General features: G+C 41.1%; 1 protein-coding gene across 1 annotated transcript in view; it reads left to right on the top strand.

Moving 5' to 3' along the window:
- LOC126426932 (uncharacterized) overlaps positions 1 to 25049 on the top strand; it is a 126540-nt gene that overhangs the window by 61247 nt on the left and 40244 nt on the right. The window contains exons 3-4 of the mRNA XM_050089040.1: positions 1911 to 2086; positions 18277 to 18392. Of these exons, the coding sequence (XP_049944997.1) occupies positions 1911 to 2086; positions 18277 to 18392 (292 nt within the window). The remainder of the gene's footprint in view (positions 1 to 1910; positions 2087 to 18276; positions 18393 to 25049) is intronic.

Genomic DNA, 25049 nt, shown 5'->3' with positions numbered 1-25049 from the left:
TAATAACTGTTACAGCTCACAGTGCCTATTGATAGGACAAAGTATGTAACAGTAACACAGACCACCTCAAATGGCAATCGGTTCTAACGTTAAACCTCTGTGAGGAATTTTTGAGAAAATTGTGACCATAAGATAACCTAATAGAAACAGAACAATCAGACTAGGATTCATTTCCGAAATACTCCAGCAGAGCATAACCAACAGTAAACAGGTGGCTCAGGAAAAGATGTTTTCCCTGCACCAAAAACAAGCTCTAATATTAAATCAATATCTCTCACCAGCCTAATTAGGCATTCTTGTGTCAAGCAATATAATAAAGAAGGCAGTGCTAAGGCTAACTTAACCTTCCTTGACACACACACACACACACACACACACACACACACACACACACACACACACACACACTAAACTTTTTTTTTATATCTGTTCACACTACAACACAGTAACCTAACCTTGCAGTTAAATGTACTACTAACTTGGAAGTCAGACAAACAAGTGGCCAATGAGACAGCAAACAGTAACATATGCCTCTCAACAACACATGCTTTAAATGAACTAGATGCAGCAGTTTATAGAATCAATCACCAACACACATGAAACTAATAGCAATACTAAACAGGGAAATGCATGACATGATTCTGACTTAAAACTGAAGTCTATTAATAATCATACTCTTCAACATCATTGCTTAGTACAGGGTCTCTATGTCTGTGCATTAACCAACTTGCAATGGAATGGCTAACTCAGTAGATATTTATCTCTTAAGCTCAGTTTGAAGCAATTAAACAGAATGCAAATCTAACTACACTGGCTGTGAAGCAGCCTTGGCTTTGCTTCATCAACTAACTAGCCTAGGACATGAGGGCCCTTAAACTTTCATGGTTGAAGAGCCATGCTCATCAACAAAACCACACAATGATGTATGAGAAATGGCATGTATTCTCATGAATAATTATTAATTAAGTAAAGCACTACAAACCTTAACTCTTAAAATAACAAATGTGCTTTGACAAGCAGTCTTTTAACCTACTCAAAGTATAGTTGGCTGTGCAAATGTCAACACAGCATTAAATTCAAGTTCAAACACTCCAGTAGTTATTTAAATCCACAAGCACAGTTTAAACAATATTGTTCAGAAAGATCACGTATCTGAAATGTGTATACATAGTCAAAGAATTTCCATGACAGATACAACACACTACATAAGCAACACTACAAATTGACATAGATATATCGATACAGATACAAAACAGGTCAAAAATAGTTGCTACAAGTGCATGTGTGGTTGTGGTTCAAAATCAAACAAAGTACACACTACCAAGGTACAATAAATAAACAAAATTATGTAAAAGAATTAAAAAGAGGATCATGAACATTTGCTTGAAAAAAAGAAGGTGAAATAAAATAGATTACACACAAGCTACATTCCCACATTGAAATACCTGTAACCTCAACCAAACAAGACTGATTGAGAGAACATGTCCGTTGACTAGCCAAATCACTGCAAGAGTGTCGAAACAGCTACGTGGCTGACATGGCTCCTATTTCCAACAGGTGGAAGGGAATGATACCATTACTTCTGAGCAACCACATCCCAGGGATAGTAGAACCTATCGATTAACACTTCTTATGCTTTTTGTTCTCTGATATACGTTTCTGTCATGTTAAATTGGCGATCAAAATGTGATCTAAATGTGTTAGCAGCCTTGCATTCGTAATTTACTCTGGAGTATCTCAGACTAATATCTTGACTGATTTCTAATGATCTGTCTGCCCCTGTCAAAGGGAAACATAGAAACTGGATAAGTGGCAACGTGAGTTTAGCTTTCATCATTCTGTTCTAGACAATACTATCAAGTTTGAGAGTATCATTTGTTACTGTTGGTGACTCCATTTCATTTTTAAAGGTTGAACGACACAGAATGGAATGCAGAAGTGCTGGCAACGGATCATGTGAGGCACCCCATCCTCTCCGAGTTACTGCGTGCTGCTCGGCGCATCACAAGAGCCATAACTGCCAGATTTCCATGCGCGTTGCAAAATACATTATCTTTCGTTCGGTCATCGGGGTTGAATGAAACAGGTCAGTGTTTTACTTAGAAGTATGTTGTTATTAAATGAAGTGTAATTTGCTCATTAACTTATGCAAATGAGAAGGTCTTTACAATAATGAAAACATAGCTGATTGGATGTTTTGAAGCTTACAACAGTGTCGTGATCAAAGTATATGGCAAACAACAAACTATGAAGTAAATAGTAACCATAACAGAAGAAAAAAGCAATATCCACCGATAACCAGATTGCAGCTAAGGGTAAGTATTTAGCTTAATGAGAATCACGAATGTTTCATCTGACGACAGATAAGCTCATGAGACGAACTACTGGCCACCTCTGCACCACCGCTAGGGCCCACCCAGGAGAGATAAGAGGCTGACACAGCACAGTGCAGTAAAGCACACCACCCTTTGCCTTAGTAATGGCCATGTTCAGTGAGGAGCAGAGGGCTAGCCAAGCTTCCTCACGTGTCCAGTTGAAGTCACTCATCAGATCGCGTACAGGTACAAGACTGGAGGGGGGGGGGCTGGCGTATGGGGTTGACTGCAACGTTTTAGACAGTGGTCTCACATTTTCTTGAGACAGAGATTCTATGAGAAAAAGGCTCTATTAGTAAAAAGACACATTTCTAGCATTTGTAGACTTAGAGAAAGAATCCAGGGACAAAAAATAAAAGCATTGAGGATTGCTGATGACATTGTAATTGTGTCAGACACAACAAAGGACTTGGAAGAACAGTTGAACAGCATGGACTGTGTCTTGAAACGAGGATATAAGACGAACGTCAACAAAAGCAAAATGAAGATATTGGAGTGTAGTTGAATTAAATCAGGCAATGCTGAGGGAATTAGATTGGGGAATGAGTAGATCATTTTTGCTATTTGTGGAGCAAAATAATTGATGTAGTAGAGAGGATATAAAATGTAGACTGACTATGGCAAGGAAAGCACTTCTGAAGAAGCGGAATTTGTTAAGATAGAGTATGGATTAAAGTGTCAGGAAGTCTTTTCTGAAAGTATTTGTATGGAGCGTAGCCGTGTATGGAATTGAAACATGGATGATAAATAGTTCAGACAAGAAGAGAATAGAAGCTTTCGAACTGTGGTGTTACAGAAGATTGCTGAAGATTAGATGGGTGGATCACGTAACTAATGAAGAGGTACTGAATAGAATTGGGGAGAAGAGGACTTTGTGGCACAACTTGACTAGGAGAAGGGATCGGTAGGTAGGACACGTTCTGAGGCATCAAGGGATTACCAGTTTAGTATTGGAGGGAAGTGTGTAGGGTAAAAATCATAGAGGGAGACCAAGAGATGAAAACACTAAGCAGATTAAGAAGGATGTAGGTTGCAGTGGTTATCTGGAGATGAAGAGGCTTGCACAGGATAGAGTAGCATAGAGATCTGCAACAAACCAGTCTGTGAACTGAAGACCACAACAACAACAGCAAAGGTCTGATAGCCAAGATGCAAAACAACGCCTAAGCGGTCGTCAGGCTGGAGAGGAGGCAGTTGCCCTTGAAGGCGGCCGTGTCTAAAGCACGCTCAGAATGAATGTGTAGAACATGTCCACATGTCGGTGTAAAGTGTGTGCAGGGCCATATTAAGGCCGAAACGACGAAATATGTCAGTTTGCTCGTCAACTGCAACATTTCTGTATACGTGACATATCACAATACTACCAGCCACCTGTAGCGCTCACGTGCACCAGTGCATTTCACAATTAGTACGGAAAACTAACGTGGGTGAAAGTGTACAAGCATTAGGGTGTAAGGGGGAGGGGGCAGCAAATAATAAATCGCTTGTTTGCAAAACTTTCTTCAACCAGCCCTGGCCGCACGTACACAAAACATCTGCACGAAGCTCCGACATATCGCCTTTTAAGACTTTCACCAATTGTCGTTCTCATAACAGAGAAAATGTGGGGAAGTTCTGTCTGTTTCTTCCGAAATTTCTGGAGCTTTGAGGCCACCTGGTGTCCTGAGTGGCCCATCTGGAAATTTATCGAGACCCGCTGACACACACGTATTACTGAGGGTACGAGGGTCTGCCAACCCCCATGTAGCATACACAGTGAATCGAAGGACAGTGAGAATAGACCACATGAACTTGGATTACAAATCGTAATGGAATATGGCACATTTTATTTATTTATGTATTTATTTCACCTGCTAAAGTTAGAGTGCTTATTCCCTTTCTTGTATCTAACCAGACATCCTTAATGATTCACCATCATAATATGCGTACGTAGTGAGAATTCTAGCTGTTCAGAGAAAGAGCTAGAAATGGTAGGGTAGGATTAGTGTATGAAATGGGGGGGGGGGGAGACAGGTATAGAAAGGGGTGCGGAAAGCATGGATAGTATTGACCTAAAGGTGGAAATACTAGTTCGCTGTTCGGCAGACCGAAGACAGCTGCGATATTCTGACGGGCAGGATAAGTTGACGATAACTGACACACCTTAATCGTCTCTTGAAGACAGAGTGATTTCAGATAAGAGATAGTTTACAGAGTGGTTTCTGCTAGAGCAGTGTGGCTGGAATGGAGAGATCAACAGAGAAAGCATTAGTGTTGTGCAAAGTTACAGCCAAGATGGTGGACATAGTCGATCCAATATTGCTGTTATGGAATGATGGTATTTTTATGTGGGAGGAGAGTTACTGGCGACACAAGTGAGTGAAACAGATTTATTATTCATCTACTCTTGTCAGACGAATGACAAATACATACAGTTAAATGTATACATGAGCATATAACAATTATAGATATACTCATATGTACATAGTTTGCAAGGAATAAATTAACAGGGTAAAGGATTTGACCAAATCTACATTCAGATTATGTTTCTCCAAAGCTGAGCCCCAAGTAGAGCATTGTCACTGGCAAACAATTGATCTCTTTCTGAGAGCGAAAATGCAGAGAGAGGTCATATGGATGACTTTGTCCTTGACCATACTCGCACTTCCGGTTGTCTTGATGTGAAGCCCCGTTACTTAAGTGATGACCCTGCCATGCTGACACTGATCCTTCCTCAGTTTATGGACCACCAAACAGTCCAGCCTTCTTTGCAGCCAGCTGGAAGATGTTCACGAGGCCCCATCCATTCCTGGTTCTTAGATTTCCTTAGTGAAAGTCTTGCCTTATCTCGAGGTACTTGCAAAGGCTTTGCTGTCTGGAAGTAGCTTTTCCTTCATTTCAGCTTAGGCTGAGACTGTTGGTGGCCAAAGAGTGCATGAGCTTCAACATTCAGTTATTCTCGATCAGCAACGCCATCTCAACGAACACTTGGGAGGTGTAATAGCAGCAAGACGGTATTTCTTTTCAACAGAGTTTGATTTTAGGCATCCGTTGGTTAACCTGCATGCTTCATTGAAGACAAGGTCCACAGTTTTGGCATGTGTGGACCTGTACACCACAGGGGATGCATATTCTCCAGCAGAATAGCATAGAGTCAATGTTCTGGTTGTAAGAGCATGTGGTTTTGCACTCCAATTTATGTCTTAACTTCCTCAGGATGTCATTTCCGGCACTGACTTTGTGAGTGATGTTGGAGCAGCGTGTTCTATAAGTGAAATTGCAGTTCAGTGTTACCACTAGTAAGTTTAGGGTGAAAGAATCTTCTAACAGGGTTTCATTCCAAGAGACATGTATTTTCCATAAAGCCTCTCTATTCCTGAGGTGAAAAAGCACAATGTTGGGATTCTGATGGATTTGGTTTTAATTGGTGAGCCGCATAGTATGTGCCAAATTCCTTCAGAGCAGCTTCAGAGGTGAGTTCTACTTCTTCAGCAAGCTAGTGCAACACTGTCCGCAACGATAAAACTACTTATGTTGGTGTGGAGTAATTAGTCATTACTGTAAATATTGAAAAGCAGTGGCAATCCACTCCTCTGTAATCTACATTTACTTTGTTGAACATCAACGTAAGTCGTGCGACTACATAGCTTGGTTGGTATCAGTGTGGTAAGTTTGAAGTCCTTCGTGACCACAAACATATTCTGTAACAGTATAGAATCGGTCGATCGATATAGAATGGAAGCTACTTCTGTGATCTCTCAGTTTTCAAATCTATTCTGAATGTGTTGAACGCTTTTGCCAAATGTGTTGAGCACTTTTGCGTGGTATAAAGTCTACCTGCTACTGAATGAGTTGTTGCCAAAGGCATGAATGCATTTGTTGAGTAGCACTGTTTTGAAACTCTTATATAGCTGGCACAGGAGAGATATTGATCTACAGTTCCTCCATTCTCTATTGCCCTCTACAGTTTTGCAAACAGCTATTACATGAGCACTCATTCATGATTTTCAGATCTTGCATGACCTTAGACAGTTGCTAAAAGCTGTAGCAACCATTAATTCGTAGAGCTTCCAAAAATGTTTTATTTGTTCCACCCACATACCATCCAAACCGGCACCGTTTTTTGTCATGTTAAAATTTTGCATGAATTCAGATCTTTCTACATTTTCATGTGCAGATATCTTCCACATAGGTTCCCCTTGCTTAGCCTCTTGTTTCATTTTGCCATTCATGAGAAGTTGATGGGCAATATGATTGGCTGTCACGTCTGAGTGGGTCATAGTTAAATATTTGCTCAGTTTCTTTAACAGTCTCCAGGCCTTGCCACTCTGTGTCATATTCAATACTTCCATTAATTTGGTCCAACTCTCCCTCCCCCCCCCTCCCCTCTCTCCTTTTGATGAATCTATTAAGAAATTAGTTCATGTGCTGTTTCAATGATTTCCTCGCCTGGTGGACTCTGTTCGAATAGATTGTAGTAATCTTGTAGGTGCAAGGTCACTTCTGATTGAGACCCTCTATGTAGTATGTGAGGCATCCCTGGGTAATAGTTACTGGAACTCTCCTTAACAGCCTGGATAAACTGATCATACAGTTCTGGAACTGATTTTATATTTTGGCCCTTGGCGTCCAGTACAGAAGAGAATTTTTGCCAATTTGATTTCATTTGTAAACAATTCTATTGTATTTCTCGAGGTCACAAAAATATTGATGTCATTCACGTCACATACTTCTGTGATAAAAAAAGTGTCATAGGATTGAATTAGAACAGAGAGCACAAAAATTGGAAACTTTGCTGTTAGCTGCTACATTGCTAACATGATTGGTTTAATGCTGCTCACACTAACTGATCAAGTAGAGTCAAAACTTTGTCATTTACTCGGAAACTATTCAATGTTGGCACCTGAGACAAAATAAGTGTTCCTTAATTTGAACCCATCTTTCACCAAAAGAAGTTTCCTGTTTGTCAGGGAGCAACCTACTGAGGGTTCTACTTGTAAGAATATGGTAAGAAACTAGTATAAAAAAAGGACTAAATGAGAAATATCAGATGAAACTAGTTAGTAACAACATAAATGGAGAATGGGATACTACTAAAGAAAGTATATCATAAGGAGCTGCTGAAGCATTAGTAACGAGCAAAAAGAAATATTCTAAAAGGGAATTTATACCTTTGAACGACTATATTAGCAAACTAATAAAAGACAAAAGGGGTGTGTCTAAAAGCCTTGTCATTACCTGATACTATGAATTACAGAGAGGTTTATGAAAGTAAATCTGCTGTAGGAAAGAAAGGAATGCGAAAATTTAAACATGAAAGTTGGGATTGATGTGTGAGTGAAACAGAACACGATACTGACGTAAGGGAAGGCAGCGTATACAAAAATATGAAGCACGCCAGTCAACAAGAAAGTACGCTTTACAACTATATGTAATTCTGAATGGTTAAAATACTTTGAATATTTATGGACTGATAATGAAGAAGAACCAAAAATAAACACCAATACCTTGACTGTAGATTTGACAACAATAGAACTGCAAAATGTGGTCCAAGAAACAATAAACAAAAAGTTACTGGGAGCTGATGATATGGAAAAGGAGCTGATTAAATATGCAACTAATGAACTGAAGCATAGACTTTTAAATTTTATTTGCTGGTTGAGCAGACATGTGACAGACAAATGAAATGAAGCTTTGGTAACCCGTATATACAAGTAAGGTGACAAATCGTAAATTACCGAAGAATAAGTCTGCTAAATTCGTGTTACAGACTGTACATCCAACTTATGTCTAATGATAGGATAACTAAAGCTGCAATAGAGTACAAACCAAAAGGAAAAACAAATGTCGGAAGTCACTTAAAAGGATAGTCTGAACGATTCCAATGCAGAACAGAGCAAAAGGCGTAGCCCTTGAAGTCTATGATGACTTGAAGTCTATTAATGTGGGGATACAGCTGACTATGCCTTACCTGGAGAACGTTGTGCGCTCTGTTCCTCTACAAATTGAGGTTATTTCAGGAGAGCAAGAGGCGACTACAGTGTGTTAACTGTAAGACGGCAGAGTTGTGAGGGGAGTGCGGGGAGAGGAGGAAGCAAGCATTGGCTGGCAAGGGGAGAGGAGCCATTGGGAGGGGGGGGGGGCGGGGGGACAAGGCACGGCTACCATTTTCAGTGCTGGCACTACAAATTGTGTGTCATGCTTACACGAAAGCCTTGGAAGTAAAACTCGCTTTAAATGTTGTTCGTAAACGAAACTGAAATCGTCATGTACATTAAAATCTATATATACATAAAAATGAATAAGAAATACATATAAGAAATCAATATCCATACAAGCAAAGATTAAACATTATAATTCAGTTATTAGGACACAAGCAACATATGGATCAGAGTGCCTAACATTGAATAAGAAAGGCGAATTAAGAGAACTAGAAAAAAGAGAGAGAAAAATATTAAGAAAAATTCTAGGTCCTGAGAAAAGCAAGGAAAATAGGTGGATTAAAAGGAGAAATGAAGACCTATACAAAAATACAGAAAAGATCACAGATACAATGAGGAAGAGACGGCTAAAATTTTTTGGACATTTAAAAAGAATGGAAGAAACACGGATTACAAAGAAAATTTTTAATTACGTTAGTAAGCTGAAAAACACTGTAGGATGGATAGAAGCAGTAAAGAAAGACGCCAACAAAATAGGTGTTACAGAAGAAATAATACGTGATAGGAATAACTTTAGGCTACTTATAGAAAACGCAAACTATGAAGAAGATGCGCCAAAACCGCGACCCAAGAGAGTGTGGACAGATGAGCAGAGACGAGCAGTTGCCGAGAAAATGAAGAAGTACTGGGAACAACGGAAGAAAAAGAAACAACATAAGTCTTAAGTTGTATGCGGTCCATAGCTGGCCAAATTCATAACAAAAAAAAAAAAAAAAAAAAATGAATGTATGTATGTTTGTCTACTATGCGCTCACAAACCATTCATCCAATTGCAATAAAACTTTGGTGAGTTGTTCTCCGAACGCCCGAAAAGAGTAATGGACAATGTTTCAACAGGTTGATCACTACACCATGCGTAGTGCAACTGATTAGGTAAAGGCTTGTCATGCAGTGGACCCGGGTTAGGCTCCCACTCCCCGCAATTTTTTTTCGTTTTATTTCATTCCTCACAATGTTAAACTATTAATTATAAAATTTAAATATACTTAAACAGGTCATATAGTATAACGTTACTGTCAATCTCTTCATGTAAGTCACTCCTCCTCTCCCAACATTTATTAAACATTAAGTTATTATCGATCCACGATTCATCGAGATAAAATATTTCTCTGCCTGCTTCCCTGAAGTTCTTCATGTCAACAATGAAACAAGATCATCAGTGCACAATGTCTGGACGTTCTAAAAACACATTCCTCTTGTTTTCCACCTTACGTCATATGAATCCCATAGACAAAAGTACTTTTCTCAGCGAGACAATACTCCACTTCCAGCCTATTTTGTCGTGCAAAACTGGAAGCAGTGTTCGCAGGCTCGGCACAATCTTCCGCACTGAATAAAATTCCACTATCGTGTCACGAATGACAGGCTGGTTGAAATCTTCGATCATGACTTCGATTTCTCCAATTCTTTTCCTAAGTTAAAAGAGAGAGAAAGATTTATAAGAATATGCCTTCTGCACTGCATGTATTTTTTTGAATTTGGAAATGTACTGTAATATGAATGTGTTTCGAAATAATACAGTAACCACTGACGTTTCCATACAAAGCAATACGGTAGCAAGGAAAAATGAAATATAAGGTAATTCGGACGAAATAGGGGGCTCCTTCAAAGTGATGGCGAACAAAATATCTGAAATGCAAACTCACCTTTTCTTGCCAGGCATTTGTGGTGATACGGCAGGATGATTCTCGGAAAAGTGTTTGAATCTTCCGATGCTACACATGCTTTGTCCTGTGTACGTAGCAGCTCTCACTGAAGATTTGTAAATGGGATGAAGCAATTTTTTCTGCTCCCTTTCCCTTTCGCAGCATTCAATCACACACAATATAATTTTGCGAGCATCGCTACGTAATACTGGTTTCCTGCTAACCGTAGGCCGACCGGTAGGGGTTTTTGGCGATTCCCGAGATGGGCCAGCAACTGCCCCTTCACTCATTTTGATAATGTTTAGCACAACTGCACAATAAAAACACGCAGAACAGTACAGCGCAAAACAATAACGAAGCAGACGACAATGGCTACCTCGTACAACACAGTCAGCTGCGTAATGTCGGCAGCAATCGGAACTGCGTGCCTACCGAAGCCTCCCGTCGTTTACCGACTTCTACCGATTCAGGACTAGGGAGAGGTCTGCCATTGCCATCTAAAAGTTTACACACTGTAATTCTTTGGCCAGAGTGCTTGCATTTAAGCAAGTGAGGGTTTTATGTCCACCTCTTACATCAAAGCAGGAATACTGAGATATGTTTATTAAAGCTGAATTTCCAATGTGCACACAATACTAATGATGGAAAATTATTAATGTCATGTCCTGACACAGGATAGAGGGAAGTCGGGGGGTTTGGGGTCGGGCTGCAATTTAGGAGAGGTGAGGAGAAAATGCAGGAAGACAGATTCCCAGTGGAGGCAGGCTGATGACATGACGCAGTGCCAAACACTGTCACAGGGCACTAAGAGAGGTGCGGATTCTGGGACTAGACAGGGGGCTTGCAGCAGGAGAGTCATGGAATTCAGGGGTATCACTGAGACTATTTATTTGCAATCAGACTAATTACTACACTGAAGGCTGATTCTAAACATTAGAAGGAACAAAGGGGTAGGTGTTAAACAGTAGTAGTGAACACTAACAGCACGTCAATTACAAATCTGAGAGCAGCACTCCAAGTGAGGAAAATAAACACATCAGAGGTTTCCGATGCTGGCCACGAGTGACACGAGGTCAGCGGCCCAGCCGATCTGACTGAGAACTCTCTCTGAATACAAAAACATGGGTTTTTACAGAATGGTGGCGGCCCACTATTTCTTCCTTCCTATAATAGACCCACCACTCCACAGGTGCTTAAAAAGCTTCGGCCAATCTGGCGAGTCACTCTGCACCTCCGGGGCTCCTCTGGCTGACCACATTTAAATTCCTCCCCTACTTCTCCTCAATAGGTAGAGATGCTTCTGGATTTTACATTAACAAACTCCAAGAAGAGAAAGCAGAAAGGTGGAAGGAGTATATAGAGGGTCTATACAAGGGCAATGTTCTTGAGGACAGTATTATGGAAATGGAAGAGGATGTAGATGAAGATGAAATGGGAGATATGATACTGCGTGAAGAGTTTGACAGAGCACTAAAAGACCTGAGTTGAAACAAGGCCCCGGGAGTAGACAACATTCCATTAGAACTACTGACAGCCTTGGGAGAGCCAGTCCTGACAAAACTCTACCATCTGGTGAGCAAGATGTATGTGAGAGGCAAAATACCCTCAGACTTCAAGAAGAATATGATAATTCCAATCCCAAAGAAAGCGGGTGTTGACAGATGTGAAAATTACCGAACTACCAGTTCAATAAGTCACAGCTGCAAAATACTAATGCAAATTCTTTACAAACGAATGGAAAAACTGATAGAAGCCGACCTCAGGGAAGATCAGTTTGGATTCTGTAGAAATGTTGAAACGCGTGAGGCAATACTGACCTTACGACTTATCTTAGAAGAAAGATTAAGGAAAGGCATACCTATGTCTCTAGCATTTGTAGACTTAGAGAAAGCTTTTGACAATGTTGATTGGAATACTCTCTTTCAAATTCTGAAGGTGGCAGGGGTAAAATACAGAGATCAAAAGGCTATTTACAATTTGTACAGAAACCAGAAGACAGTTATAAGAGTCGAGGGGCGTAAAAGGGAGGCAGTGGTTGGGAAGGGAGAGAGACGGGGTTGTAGCCTCTCCCCGATGTTATTCAATCTGTATATTGAGCAAGCAATAAAGGAAACAATAGAAAAATTCGGAGTAGGTATTAAAATCCATGGAGAAGAAATTAAAACTTTGAGGTTCGCCAATGACATTGTAATTTTGTCAGAGACAGCAAAGGACTTGGAAGAGCAGTTGAATGGAATGGACAGTGTCTTGAAAGGAGGGTATAAGATGAACATCAACAAAAGCAAAACAAGGGTAGTGGAATATAGTCGAGTTAAATCGGGTGATGCTGAGGGAATTGGATTAGGAAATGAGACACTTAAAGTAGTAAAGGAGTTTTGCTATGCGGGGAGCAAAATAACTGATGATGATCGAAGTAGAGAGGATATAAAATGTAGACTGGCAATGGCAAGGAAAGCGTTTCTGAAGAAGAAAAATTTGTTAACTTCGAGTATAGATGTAAGTGTCAGGAAGTCGTTTCTGAAAGTATTTGTATGAAGTGTAGCTATCTATGGAAGTGAAATGTGGACGATAAATAGTTTAGACAAGAAGAGAATAGAAGCTTTCAAAATGTGGTGCTGCAGAAGAATGCTGAAGATTAGATGGGTAGATCACATAACTAATGAGGAGGTACTGAATAGAATTGGGGAGAAGAGGAGTTTGTGGCACAACTTGACTAGAAGAAGGGATTGGTTGGTAGGACATGTTCTGAGGCATCGAGGAATCACCAATTTAGTATTGGAGGGCAGTGCGGTGGGTAAAAATCATAGAGGGAGACCAAGAGATGAATACACTAAGCAGATTCAGAAGGATGTAGGCTGCAGTAGGTACTGGGAGATGAAGAAGCTTTGCACAGTATAGAGTAGCATGGATAACTGCATCAAACTAGTCCAGGACTAAAGACCACAACAACAACAACAACAACAACAACAAAAACTCCAAGTTTGTTGCCAACAGCTGAATGTCACTACTGCTCCTTTTATGGCCAGCAACAACAGTGTTTCGTGTCACTCGGCCACGCCCTCTGTCCTTCTGTGGGTGGGGACTGTTGTAGTAGCACTCTAGCCTGTTTAAACCCACTGACGTTGCAGCTGTTGAGAGCAAGTATCAAGCTTGCTGCCTCTGCTAAGAAGTACCTGTCGTGTACATCCTCTGCTTTGATACCTTAAAACAGCATCTAGGTGGTGGACTGAGTTACCACATAATTCTCTGAAGCGAAACTTTCCCCTGAGACAGCTGCTCAGAGCATCTGCAATTTGCACAGTTCTAGTGATACTATTTATCTGCAGTAACCTAAATGTCAAGGCTTTTGCCTGCTCTCTGCACTCTGTCTCTGATTCACTATCTTGCTCAGGATGGCCTTAAGTGTAACAATGTAGAAAGAAACAGGTCTATGTACTTATAAAAAAAGTAGGAGACCTTACTTTTGGGATTATCCTCGTCTGTATATCAAAGTTTGTGGAGGTGTTCATCAAATGACGGGTATTACCAGGTGTACCGGTATGAAATGAGCGTTAAGATACAAATGTGTCGATAGGGAACATTTGTAGTGAACGAGCCTTAATTATTTTTTTTGTTTGGTTGGTATGACATCTGTCATAGATATTTAGTATACATCAAGTCATGGAACAAACAACACCATATGTTTTCATTGTGTTAACAATGTCGAATTTTGTACCAGAAAGTGACGATTTGCGGAAAGCATTAATTTTGTGTTTTCATTTGAAAAAAACTGCTGCAGAGTCGCATCAAATGCTTGTCGAGGCATATGGTGATCATGCTCTATCACAAGCAACATGCAAAAGATGGTTTCAACAGTTCAGAAGTAATGTTTTTGATGTAAGAAATGAAGAACGTGGAGACCACCAAAAAAGTTCGAAGACGCCGAATTGCAAGCAATATTGGATGAAGATGATACATTGAGTCAGAAGCAAATGGCAGCAATGCTAAATGTTGCGCAAGAAACAATTTCTGACTGTTTGAAAGCTACGGGAAAGATCCAAAAGTGTGGAAAATGGGTGCCACATTAATTGAATGAAAGATGGAAAATCGAAAAACCATTTTTCAAATTATCTTCAAAAACATGAAAGAAAATCAATTTTGCATCGAATTGTTACTAGCGATGAAAAATGGATTTATTTTAAGAATCCTAAATGGGAAAAATCGTGGGTTAATCTGGAACAACCATCAACATTGACTGCGAAACCAGATTGATTCGGCAAGAAGACAATGTTCTGTGTTTGGTGGAATCAGAAAGGTGTGGTGTATCATGAGGTTCTAAAACCCAGTGAAACTGTGAATACTAGTCGCTACAGACAACAGATGATCAATTTGAACTATGCATTGATCGAAAAAAGAACAGAATGGGTCAGAAGACATGGCAAAGTAATTTTTTTACACGACAATGCACCTGCACACAAAGCAAAACTGGTTCAGGATACAATCAAAACACTTGGCTGGGAGCTGCTACTCCACCTGCCATATTCACCAGACTCGGCCCCTTCCGACAACCATTTTTTTTCATCAATGGGACATGCATTGGCTGAGGAACACTTTGATTCCTACGAAGAAGTCGAAAATTGGGTGTCTGATTGGTTTGCTTCAAAAGACGAACATTTCTATTGGCGTGGTGTCCACAAATTGCCAGAAAAGTCGTCAAAATGTATAGAAAGCAATGGTCAGTACTTTGAATGAAATGTTTTTACTTTTCAATTCAGAATTAGTGTTTCATTTTAACAAAAAAAAAAAAAAAATGAACGCTCATTTCATACCGGTACACATGGTAAACAATCAAAGTTTACATTTCTTTCAGAAGCTATGTACATCATCATAAATGATCTCAGAAGGTCGTCTTGAAAAATTTCTTCTGATGCTTGATACGTGGTGTGTCAGTTCATGGCGGATGCTGTCTGGAGGCTGCTATACGTCTTCCTATCGTCTCCCAGACATGCTCTACGGTTGACAGATCTTGGAACAGGGCTGGCCACTCATCGATCCATATGTTCCTCAGCATTATGGTGTGTCAGGTTGTGCATTAGTCTGCTGGAATATGCCTACTGGTACCATGGGCATGAATAGTTTGACAAAAGCTTAGCATATACTGTTGAGTGCTCAGTCCCCTTTCAACAGTTCATTTCTCTTGCCAATCCAACAGCTCCTCACACTGTGATTTCATTAGTTGTAGAGGTTTGCATTGCCAGCATCACTGCTTCCCTTAACCATTGACCGGCACGAAGTAGCATCAACCTGACCACCACAGAGAGAAGTGATATCAACTGCTGAACAGTGCAGTAACCGACGCGTGGCAAATCCACATCTCAACTCGGCTTGTATTAACCTCTTCCTGACCTTCAGTGTTCTTCCTGCCACATTCCTGTCCTGAGCCCATCTTCTCACCACACTTTCTGCAGGCACTGCTCTGCAGCCAGCTGTCTGTGCCGTCTGTCAGTACGGTCTTCTCTTCTCATATCTTGCGAACCATGGATGAAGGGTATCAGACGGATGCCATATTCCTTGACTTCCAGAAAATGTTTGACTCGGTGCCCCACTACTGCCTCGTAACTAAGGTATGAGCATATGGGATTGGTTCCCAAGTATGTGAGTGGCTCGAAGACTTCTTAAGTAATAGAACCCAGTACGTTGTCCTCGATGGTGAGTGTTCATCGGAGGTGAGGGTATCATCTGGAGTGCCCCAGGGAAGTGTGGTAGGTCCGCTGTTGTTTTCTGTCTACATAAATGATGTTTTGGATAGGGTGGATAGCAATGTGCGGCTGGTTGCTGATGATGCTGTGAAGTACGGGAAGGTGTCGTCATTGAGTGACTGTAGGAGGATACAAGATGACTTGGACAGGATTTGTGATTGGTGTAAAGAATGGCAGCTAACTCTAAATATAGATAAATGTAAATTAATGCAGATGAATAGGAAAAAGAATCCCGTAATGTTTGAATATTCCATTAGTAGTGTAGCGCTTGGCACAGTCACGTCGATTAAATATTTGGGCGTAACATTGCAGAGGAATATGAAGTGGGACAAGCAAGTAATGGCAGTTGTGGGGAAGGCGGATAGTCGTCTTCGGTTCATTGGTAGAATTTTGGGAAGATGTGGTTAATCTGTAAAGGAGACCGCTTATAAAACACTGATACAACCTACTCTTGAGTACTGCTCGAGCGTTTGCGATCCCTATCAGGTTGGATTGAGGGAGGACATAGAAGCAATTCAGAGGCGGGCTGCTAGTTTTGTTACTGGTAGGTTTGATCATCACGCGAGTGTTACGGAAATGCTTCAGGAACTCGGGTGGGAGTCTCTGGAGGAAAGGAGGCGTTCTTTTCATGAATCGCTACTGACAAGGGAACCTCCCCATCGCACCCCTCTCAGATTTAGTTATAAGTTGGCACAGTGCATAGGCCTTGAAAAACTGAACACAGATCAATTGAGGAAACAGGAAGAAGTTGTGTGGAACTGTGAAAAAATAAGCAAAATATACAAACTGAGTAGTTCATGGGAAGATATGCAATATCAAGGACATTATGAACCCAGGAGCGCCGTGGTCTCGTGGTAACGTGAGCAGCTGCGGAACGCAAGGTCCTTGGTTCAAATCTTCCATCAAGTAAAAGGTTTAATCTTTTATTTTCAGTTTATGTGACAAACTCTTAAGTTTTCATCACTTTTTTGGGAGTGATTATCACATCCACAAGAAAACTTAAATAAGGCAAGGTAGAAGAATCTTTTTACCCACTCGCCAAGTGTACAAGTTAGGTGGGTCGACAACATATTCCTGTCATGTGACACACATGCCGTCACCAGTGTCATATAGAATATATCAGATGTGTTTTCCTGTGGAGGAATCGTTTGACGTATGACCTTGCGATCAAATGTTTTCGGTTCCCATTGGAGAGGCACGTCCTTTCGTCTACTAATCGCACGGTTTTGCGGTGCGGTCGCAAAACACAGACACTAAACTTATTACAGTGAACAGAGACGTCAATGAACGAACGGACAGATAATAACTATGCAAAAATAAAGAAAGTAAAGTTTTCACTCGAGGGTAGACTTGAACCAAGGACCTTTCTTTCCGCAGCAGCTCACGCTACCACGGGACCACGCCGCTCCTGTGCTCAAATAGACCATTATGTTGCCTATGCCGCCCATGGACTACTTAGTTTGTATATTTTGCTTATTTTTTCACAGTTCTACATAACTTCTTCCTGTTTTCTCAATTGATCTGTGTTCAGTTTATCAAGGCCTATCCACTGTGCCAACTTATAACTAAATCTGAGGGGGGTGCGATGGGGAGGTTCCCTTGTGAGGAAATTTAGAGAACCAGCATTTGAGGCTGACTGCAGTGCAATTTTACTGCCGCCAACTTACATTTCCTGGAAAGACCACAAAGATAAGATAAGAGAGATTAGGGCTCGTACAGAGACATATAGGCAGTCATTTTTCCCTCGTTCTGTTTGGGAGTGGAACAGGGAGAGAAGATGCTAGTTGTGGTACGAGGTACCCTCCGCCACGCACCGTATGGTGGATTGCGGAGTATGTATGTAGATGTAGATGAGTCCCCGTTGCCAAAGACCTGACCTTTGCCAGAGGCAGAAAGACGGTGACAAAACAGTGTGTACACATCCTTTACTCATCGTATAATGTTATGAACTGGTCTGAATAGTAGTGGTGTGGCTTGAGTAGTTCCAGTAGCATTCGAAAACCACAACAGCTAGTGCATTCACACCATTCTCCATCTGTAGGAATGCTTTTTTTGTGTACAGAAAATAGAGACGCATGCGGATGAAATTTTGATCGACGTATGCCACCGAGGTAGAAATACTGGAGTACGAGTTTCGTAGTGTTCGATCGAGGTGTCCCTGCTGCGACTCTGACCATTAGTGGCAGCGTATATTGTTCTAGTTTCAAAAAGTGTGTTATACTTGCATACACCCTGTAAGCTGGGGTGAAGGCGGAAAGTGAAAGCTGTGCTTCTACAGAAATCTGATCACTAGTAAGTCACCTGTCTTTTTGTCCAGAGGTGGCGACCTACCGGGAACGCCTCTCCAGCTACTGGCGGGACTCGGCGCAGCTGCTGTCGCTCAGCGTGGAGAACCTCTCGCAGCTGTTGGTCCCCCTCGCATTTGAACACTCGGTGAGTGGCGTTTTATTTATTTATTTATTTTCATCTTTTCAGGCATGTCGTGTGTAAGAGGTGTGAGAGAATGTCAGGAAAAGCCGCACCTGAGTGCCAGCTCTCAGCTCCTGTTTCCCGGTTCAGCTGATCCACACTGTCGCCACCACTGCCTCCCTCTCGGACTCCCTCCGAGGCTCCTGAACCAGCTCACCTCCACGTCTGTCATCTTGTGGGGTCTCTAGACAAAGGGTGCAAGTTCACAACAGATTAGGATTGGGAACATAGTCGAAAGAAGTATCTTGTACCCTTCCCCCCCCCCCCCCCACCCCCCACCCACCACCACCACCACCCCGGATTTCTTTAATACATTTGGGAAACATTTCGCTTAACATCGTGCTTTAGAAGTCTGAGCCTCTTGGCTACATACTCGTATTTCGTGAGGGCGGGTCTAGATTCTCACCATGAATAATACGCTGCAGGCTGTTATGTCATTGTCAAATTGATTTCACCTTAAAACTTAGAGCTCCTTGATGCGGGATTAATACACCTCACTAATGCATTGCTCAAGAATGGTTATTTGTTTGCTGTGGTGGAAAGAGAGTATTAAGATCGTTGTTGTTGTGGACTTCACTCCAGAGACTGATTTGATGCAGCTCTCCATGCTACTCTATCCTGTGCAAGCTTCTTCATCTCCCAGTACCTACTGCAACCTACATCCTTCTGAATCTGCTTAGTGTATTCATCTCTTGGTCTCCCTCTACGATTTTTACCCTCCACGGTGCCCTCCAATGCTAAATTTGTGATCCCTTGATGCCTCAAAACATGTCCTACCAACCGATCCCTTCTTCTAGTCAAGTTGTGCCACAAACTTCTCTTCTCCACAATCCTGTTCAATACCTCCTCATTAGTTATGTGATCTACCCATCTAATCTTCAGCATTCTTCTGTAGCACCACATTTCGAAAGCTTCTATTCTCTTCTTGTCCAAGCTAGTTATCGTCCATGTTTCACTTCCATACATGGCTACACTCCATACAAATACTTTTAGAAACGACTTCCTGACACTTAAATCTACACTCGATGTTAACAAATTTCTCTTCTTCAGAAACGCTTTCCTTGCCGTAGTCAGTCTACATTTTATATCCTCTCTACTTCGACCATCATCAGTTATTTTTCTCCCCAAATAGCAAAACTCCTTTACTACTTTAAGTGTCTCATTTCCTAATCTAATTCCCTCAGCATCACCCGACTTAATTCGACTACATTCCATTATCCTCGTTTTGCTTTTGTTGATGTTCATCTTGTTTCCTACTTTCAAGACACTGTCCATTCCGTTCAGCTGCTCTTCCAAGTCCTTTGCTGTCTCTGACAGAATTACAATGTCATCGGCGAACCTCAAAGTTTTTATTTCTTCTCTATGGATTTTAATACCTACTCCGAACTTTTCTTTTGTTTCCTTTATTGCTTGCTCAATATACAGATTTAATAGCATCGGGGATTGGCTACAACCCTGTCTCATTCCCTTCCCAACCACTGCTTCCCTTTCGTGTCCCTCGACTTTTATAACTGCCACCTGTTTTCTGTACAAATTGTAAATAGCCTTTCGCTCCCTGTATTTTACCCCTGCCACCTTCAGAATTTGAAAGAGAGTATTCCAGTCAACATTGTCAAAAGCTTTCTCTAGGATAAGTCATAGGGTCAGCATTGCCTCACATGTTCCAACATTTCTACGGAATCCAAACTGATCTTCCCTGAGGTCAACTTCTACCACTTTTTCCGTTTGTCTGTAAAGAATTCGTGTTAGTATTTTGCAGCTGTGGCTTATTAAACTGATAGTTCGGCAATTTTCACATCTGTCAGAACCTGCTTTCTTTGGGAATGGAATTATTATATTCTTCTTGAAGTCTGAGATTATTTCACCCATCTCATACATCTTTCTCACCAGATGGTAGAGTTTTGTCATGGCTGGCTCTCCCAAGGCTATCAGTAGTTCTAATGGAATGTTGTCTACTCCCGGGGCCTTGTTTCGACTTACGTCTTTCAGTGCTCTGTCAAACTCTTTACATATTATCATATCTCCCATATCATCTTCATCTATATCCTCGTCCATTTCCATAATATTGTCCCCAAGTACTTCGCACTTGTATAGACCCTCTATATGCTCCTTCCACCTTTCTGTTTTCCCTTCTTTGCTTAGAACTGGGTTTCCATCTGAGCTCTTGATATTCATACAAGTGGTTCTCTTTTCTCCAAAGGTCTCTTTAATTTTCCTGTAGGCAGTATCTATCTTACCTCTCGTGAGGTAAGCCTCTACATCCTTACATTTGTCCTCTAGCCATCCCTGCTTAGCCATTTGCACTTCCTGTCAATCTCATTTTTGAGACGTTTGTATTCCTTTTTGCCTGCTTCATTTACTGCATTTTTATATTTTCTCCTTTCATCAATTAAATTCAATATTTCTTCTGTTACCCAAGGATTTCTACTAGCCCTCGTCTTTTTACCTACTTGATCCTCTGCTGCCTTCACTATTTCATTCCTCAAAGCTACTCATTCTTCTTCTACTGTATTTCTTTCCCCCATTCCTGTCAATTATTCTCTTATGCTCTCCCTGAAACTCTGTACAACCTCTGGTTCTTTCAGTTTATCCAGGTCCCATCTCCTTAAATTCCCACCTCTTTGCTGTTTCTTCAGTTTTAATCTACAGTTCATAACCAATAGATTGTGGTCAGAGTCCACATCTGCCCCTGGAAATGTCTTACAATTTAAAACCTGGTTTCTAAATCTCGTGTCTTACAATTATATAATCTATCTGAAACCTGTCAGTATCTCCAGGCTTGTTCCAAGTATACAACCTTGTTTTATGATTCTTGAACCACGTGTTAGCTACGATTAAGTTATGCTCTGTGCAAAATTCTACCAAGCGGCTTCCTCTTTCATTCCTTAACCCCATTCCATATTCACCTACCACGTTTCCTTCTCTTCCTTTCCTTACTATCGAATTCCAGTCACCCATGACGATTAAATTTTCGTCTCCCTTCACTATCTGAATAATTTTGTTTATCTCATCATACATTGCTTCAATTCCTATGCCATCTGCAGAGCTAGTTGGCTTATAGACTTGTACTACTGTAGTAGGCATGTGCTTCATGTCTATCTTGGCCACAATAATGCATTCACTATGCTGTCTGTAGTAGCTTACCTGCACTCCTATTTTTTTTATTCATTGTTAAAACTACTCCTGCATTACTCCTATTAAATTTTGTATTTATAACCCTCTATTCACCTGACCAAAAGTCTTGTTCCTCCTGCCACCCAACTTCACTAATTACGACTATATCTAACTTTAACCTGTCCATTTCCCTTCTTAAATTTTCTAACCTACCTGCCCGATTAAGGGATCTGACATTCCACACTCTGACCCATAGAACGCTTTTTCTTTCTCCTGATAATGTCCTCCTGAGTAGTCCCCACCCAGAGATCCAAATGGGGGACTATTTTACCTACAGAATATAACCCAAAAGGACGCCATCATCATTTAACCATACAGTAAAGCTGTATGCCCGCAGGAAAAATTACGGCTGTAGTTTCCCATTGCTTTAAGCCGTTCGCAGTACCAGCACAGCAAGGCCGTTTTGGTTGTGTTACAAGGCCAGATCAGTCAATCATCCAGACTGTTGACCCTGCAACTGCTGAAAAGGCTGCTGCCCCTCTTCAGGAACCACATGTTTGTTTGGCCTCTCCGCAGATACCTCTCCGTTGTGGTTGCACCTACGGTTCGGCTATCTGTATCGCTGAGGCACGCAAACCTCCCCACCAATGGCAAGGTCCACGGTTCATGTCATAGCGATGCTCAAGTGCCAGTGAAATCAGTAGTTTTCCTGCCGTTCATTAACAGTGTTACTGACTGCATAGCGAAAATCCTGGAAAAGCAGAACGTTGCTGTAATCTACAAAAATGGTTCAAATGGCTCTGAGCACTGTGGGACTCAACTGCTGTGGTCATCAGTCCCCTAGAACTTAGAACTACTTAAACCTAACTAACCTAAGGACACCACACACATCCATGCCCGAGGCAGGATTCGAACCTGCGACCGTAGCAGTCGCACGGTTCCGGACAGCGCGCCTAGAACCGCGAGACCACCGTGGCCGGCGCCGTAATCTACACTCCCACACGGAAGATACAAGATCACCCAAAATCGGCCAAGGATGATCTCGAGTGGCTGTAAAAAGCTGCAATTTATAGGATGCTGTGTAGTTGTGCTGAGGTGTATGTGGGTACTACAAAAAGAATGGCCAGAAAAACTAGATGAGAACAAAGGCAGTTGCAGGAGAGGGGATACTGATGGATCAGCAGTTGAGGAACATGCTTTACAGCCAGGAGACCCCCACATCCGCTTTGATGGGACTCAAGTTGTGGCAACCATAAATGGATAACATGAAAGGCTATACAGGGGGGCCATAGAGATTGTAAAAGCCCCAGGAATTTCAGTAAGAAGGAGGAGGTCATGAAATGTAATGACATCTGGATTCTGGTGCCGGAGAAGACGTGTACTTGTCTTCAACTGTGGGGTGATGGCAGCAGCGTGTAACAGAAGTCTACAACAGCCAATTCCACACATGCATTCAAAACAGGTGATGTCACGCCACTTCACGGAAGCAGAATTTTGCTGTAGTGGATAGCGAGCCAGGGTGTGAATCACTGACGATCAAAGTAGCTACAGTTCCCCTTGAAAATGTCCTCCGCAGATGGGGACAAAACGCTGAGTTTTAAGGTGGCATCCCTTCAACCGTGGCATAATAGTCTGGAACATTTTATTAATTGTGACATCTCCGGCTGTGAAAGGTTACATTTTACAGGTCTAGATTCCGCTACATCAAATTTTATCTCACCATCTGTGAATTTCCTCATGTGTAATCTGTTACTTGCAAGGGAGTGGAAAGGAGGAAAGGGCTCAGAGATTACCTAGCATATGTAATACTGTATGAGACGAATATATTTTTGTGCGCTGGTATAAATGCTGTAAAGAACATTCTTGTAGACCACGGCTCTGACGAGCTTATGTAATTTAATGAAAATTCAGCTGCTATCGCAAACACAAGGCATCATCACAGCTTTTTTTTTTTTTTTTTTTTTTTAGTTTAACTGCCAACAAATAGCCTAAATTTATTAACACACCTGACTTATGGGTAGTGGACATTCTATTGATATTAAATAACTCAGGACTTGGCTACTGAGGAGAAAAGTCTCCGAAAAAGGAAGACTAACAGATTCTCTTAAAACGGGTAGGAAACTATTTGGCAAAAAACTATCTTTTAGTAGACGGTAGTTGCTTTTTAGAATATGTTAACAGCTTTACTAACACTTTCTTGAGTTTCACCCATCTTCAAGACTATTCTCAACGTCTTAGTTACTGTAGCAGTTTTACTTCCAAAGATGTGTACTTGGCACAAAATTTAGAGATGTAGATCACACGAAGAATGGGAAAAACTGACCAGTTCAAACTGATACAGGTATTTTAACTCTGAATAACCAGTAGTTTTTGGTATTTGTTTGGTCTCGATGATAACAGATTTTTTTTTTTCCATTTCTTACTGACAACAGAATGAAACACTGAGATAGAAATTTGCTGTAGCAGCAGTACTAAAATTTTAGTTACTAGTAAAACTTTTTGCGCACGTGAATAATGTTCATTTGTAAAAAATCTGTTGCGTTGAAATACTGGGTTCTTGTAGAAAATTGGGAAAGCGACCAGTGCTATTTTAACAAGGGCGACTTCAGAAGCTAGCAGCAAACAGATAACGTAAGAATCGGTCCAGCATTGCTGAGACATTAATGTTCCTGTTGCTGCATGGTGTGGCCTATTGGATGGTGAGAGTGTATGTATATGCAGTATGCAAGACTTGCCTCATCTTGTGTACGTGTGGAAGTTCCTCACTGTGGTCCTCGGGCATTGGTCGTATTACAGAATGCCACCACCCAGAGGTTGGAAGTATTTTACGAAATGCTGTAGTAATGAAGTACAGCGGTCCATTTCCTTTGAATGATGAAAAACAGGAGGGGCGCAACAAATTTGCAACATCATACAAGAAAAGAACATTCTCATTGTTACTTGGAAAGGAAGGGAAATTTGAGTGGTATAAGAATACTGTTTTGATGTGCTACAGGCTTGAGGTAATAGCTGAACCCTTAATTTTTTGTTCCTTTAAGGTGAAAAATTGGTAGCATCTAAAAATGTTTGACTTGGCTGGCAATTTTAGGACATTTCATCCACACATACTGCCACTACAGAATGCATATTACACCCAAAAGCATGTACTGTAACCACTTAGAAAAAAAACTGCAGCTCTCCTAAGGAGACATGCTCGTGAAAATGACCAAAAATTTGGACTATAGAAAAGAGCATTTCATGCTGATTTCAAAAACGTATCGTTTATGTTCATTATCATTTTCCGTTCATTCTAAAATTGATGTTGAATGTAATGTTGCACAAGGGCCATGCCCATCTGTCTGTTTGAAGTGCGTCAGAATATGTAATGCATTATTTTGTTCTTCTGTTTTTTCTGTTGTTAGTTATGGATTTTTAAGATAAGTGTATTCTAGAAGGTACTGACTCCTGGAACCAAAGTACAAGCATGTCTAGAAGGCTATGGCTTGAATTTAAACAAAGATCTGAGAA

Source organism: Schistocerca serialis, chromosome 11 (assembly GCF_023864345.2).
Source record: "Schistocerca serialis cubense isolate TAMUIC-IGC-003099 chromosome 11, iqSchSeri2.2, whole genome shotgun sequence".
Taxonomy (NCBI): Eukaryota; Metazoa; Arthropoda; class Insecta; order Orthoptera; family Acrididae; genus Schistocerca; species Schistocerca serialis.
The sequence above is the reverse complement of the archived record's forward strand: the minus strand, read 5'-3'. Positions and strand labels throughout refer to the sequence as shown.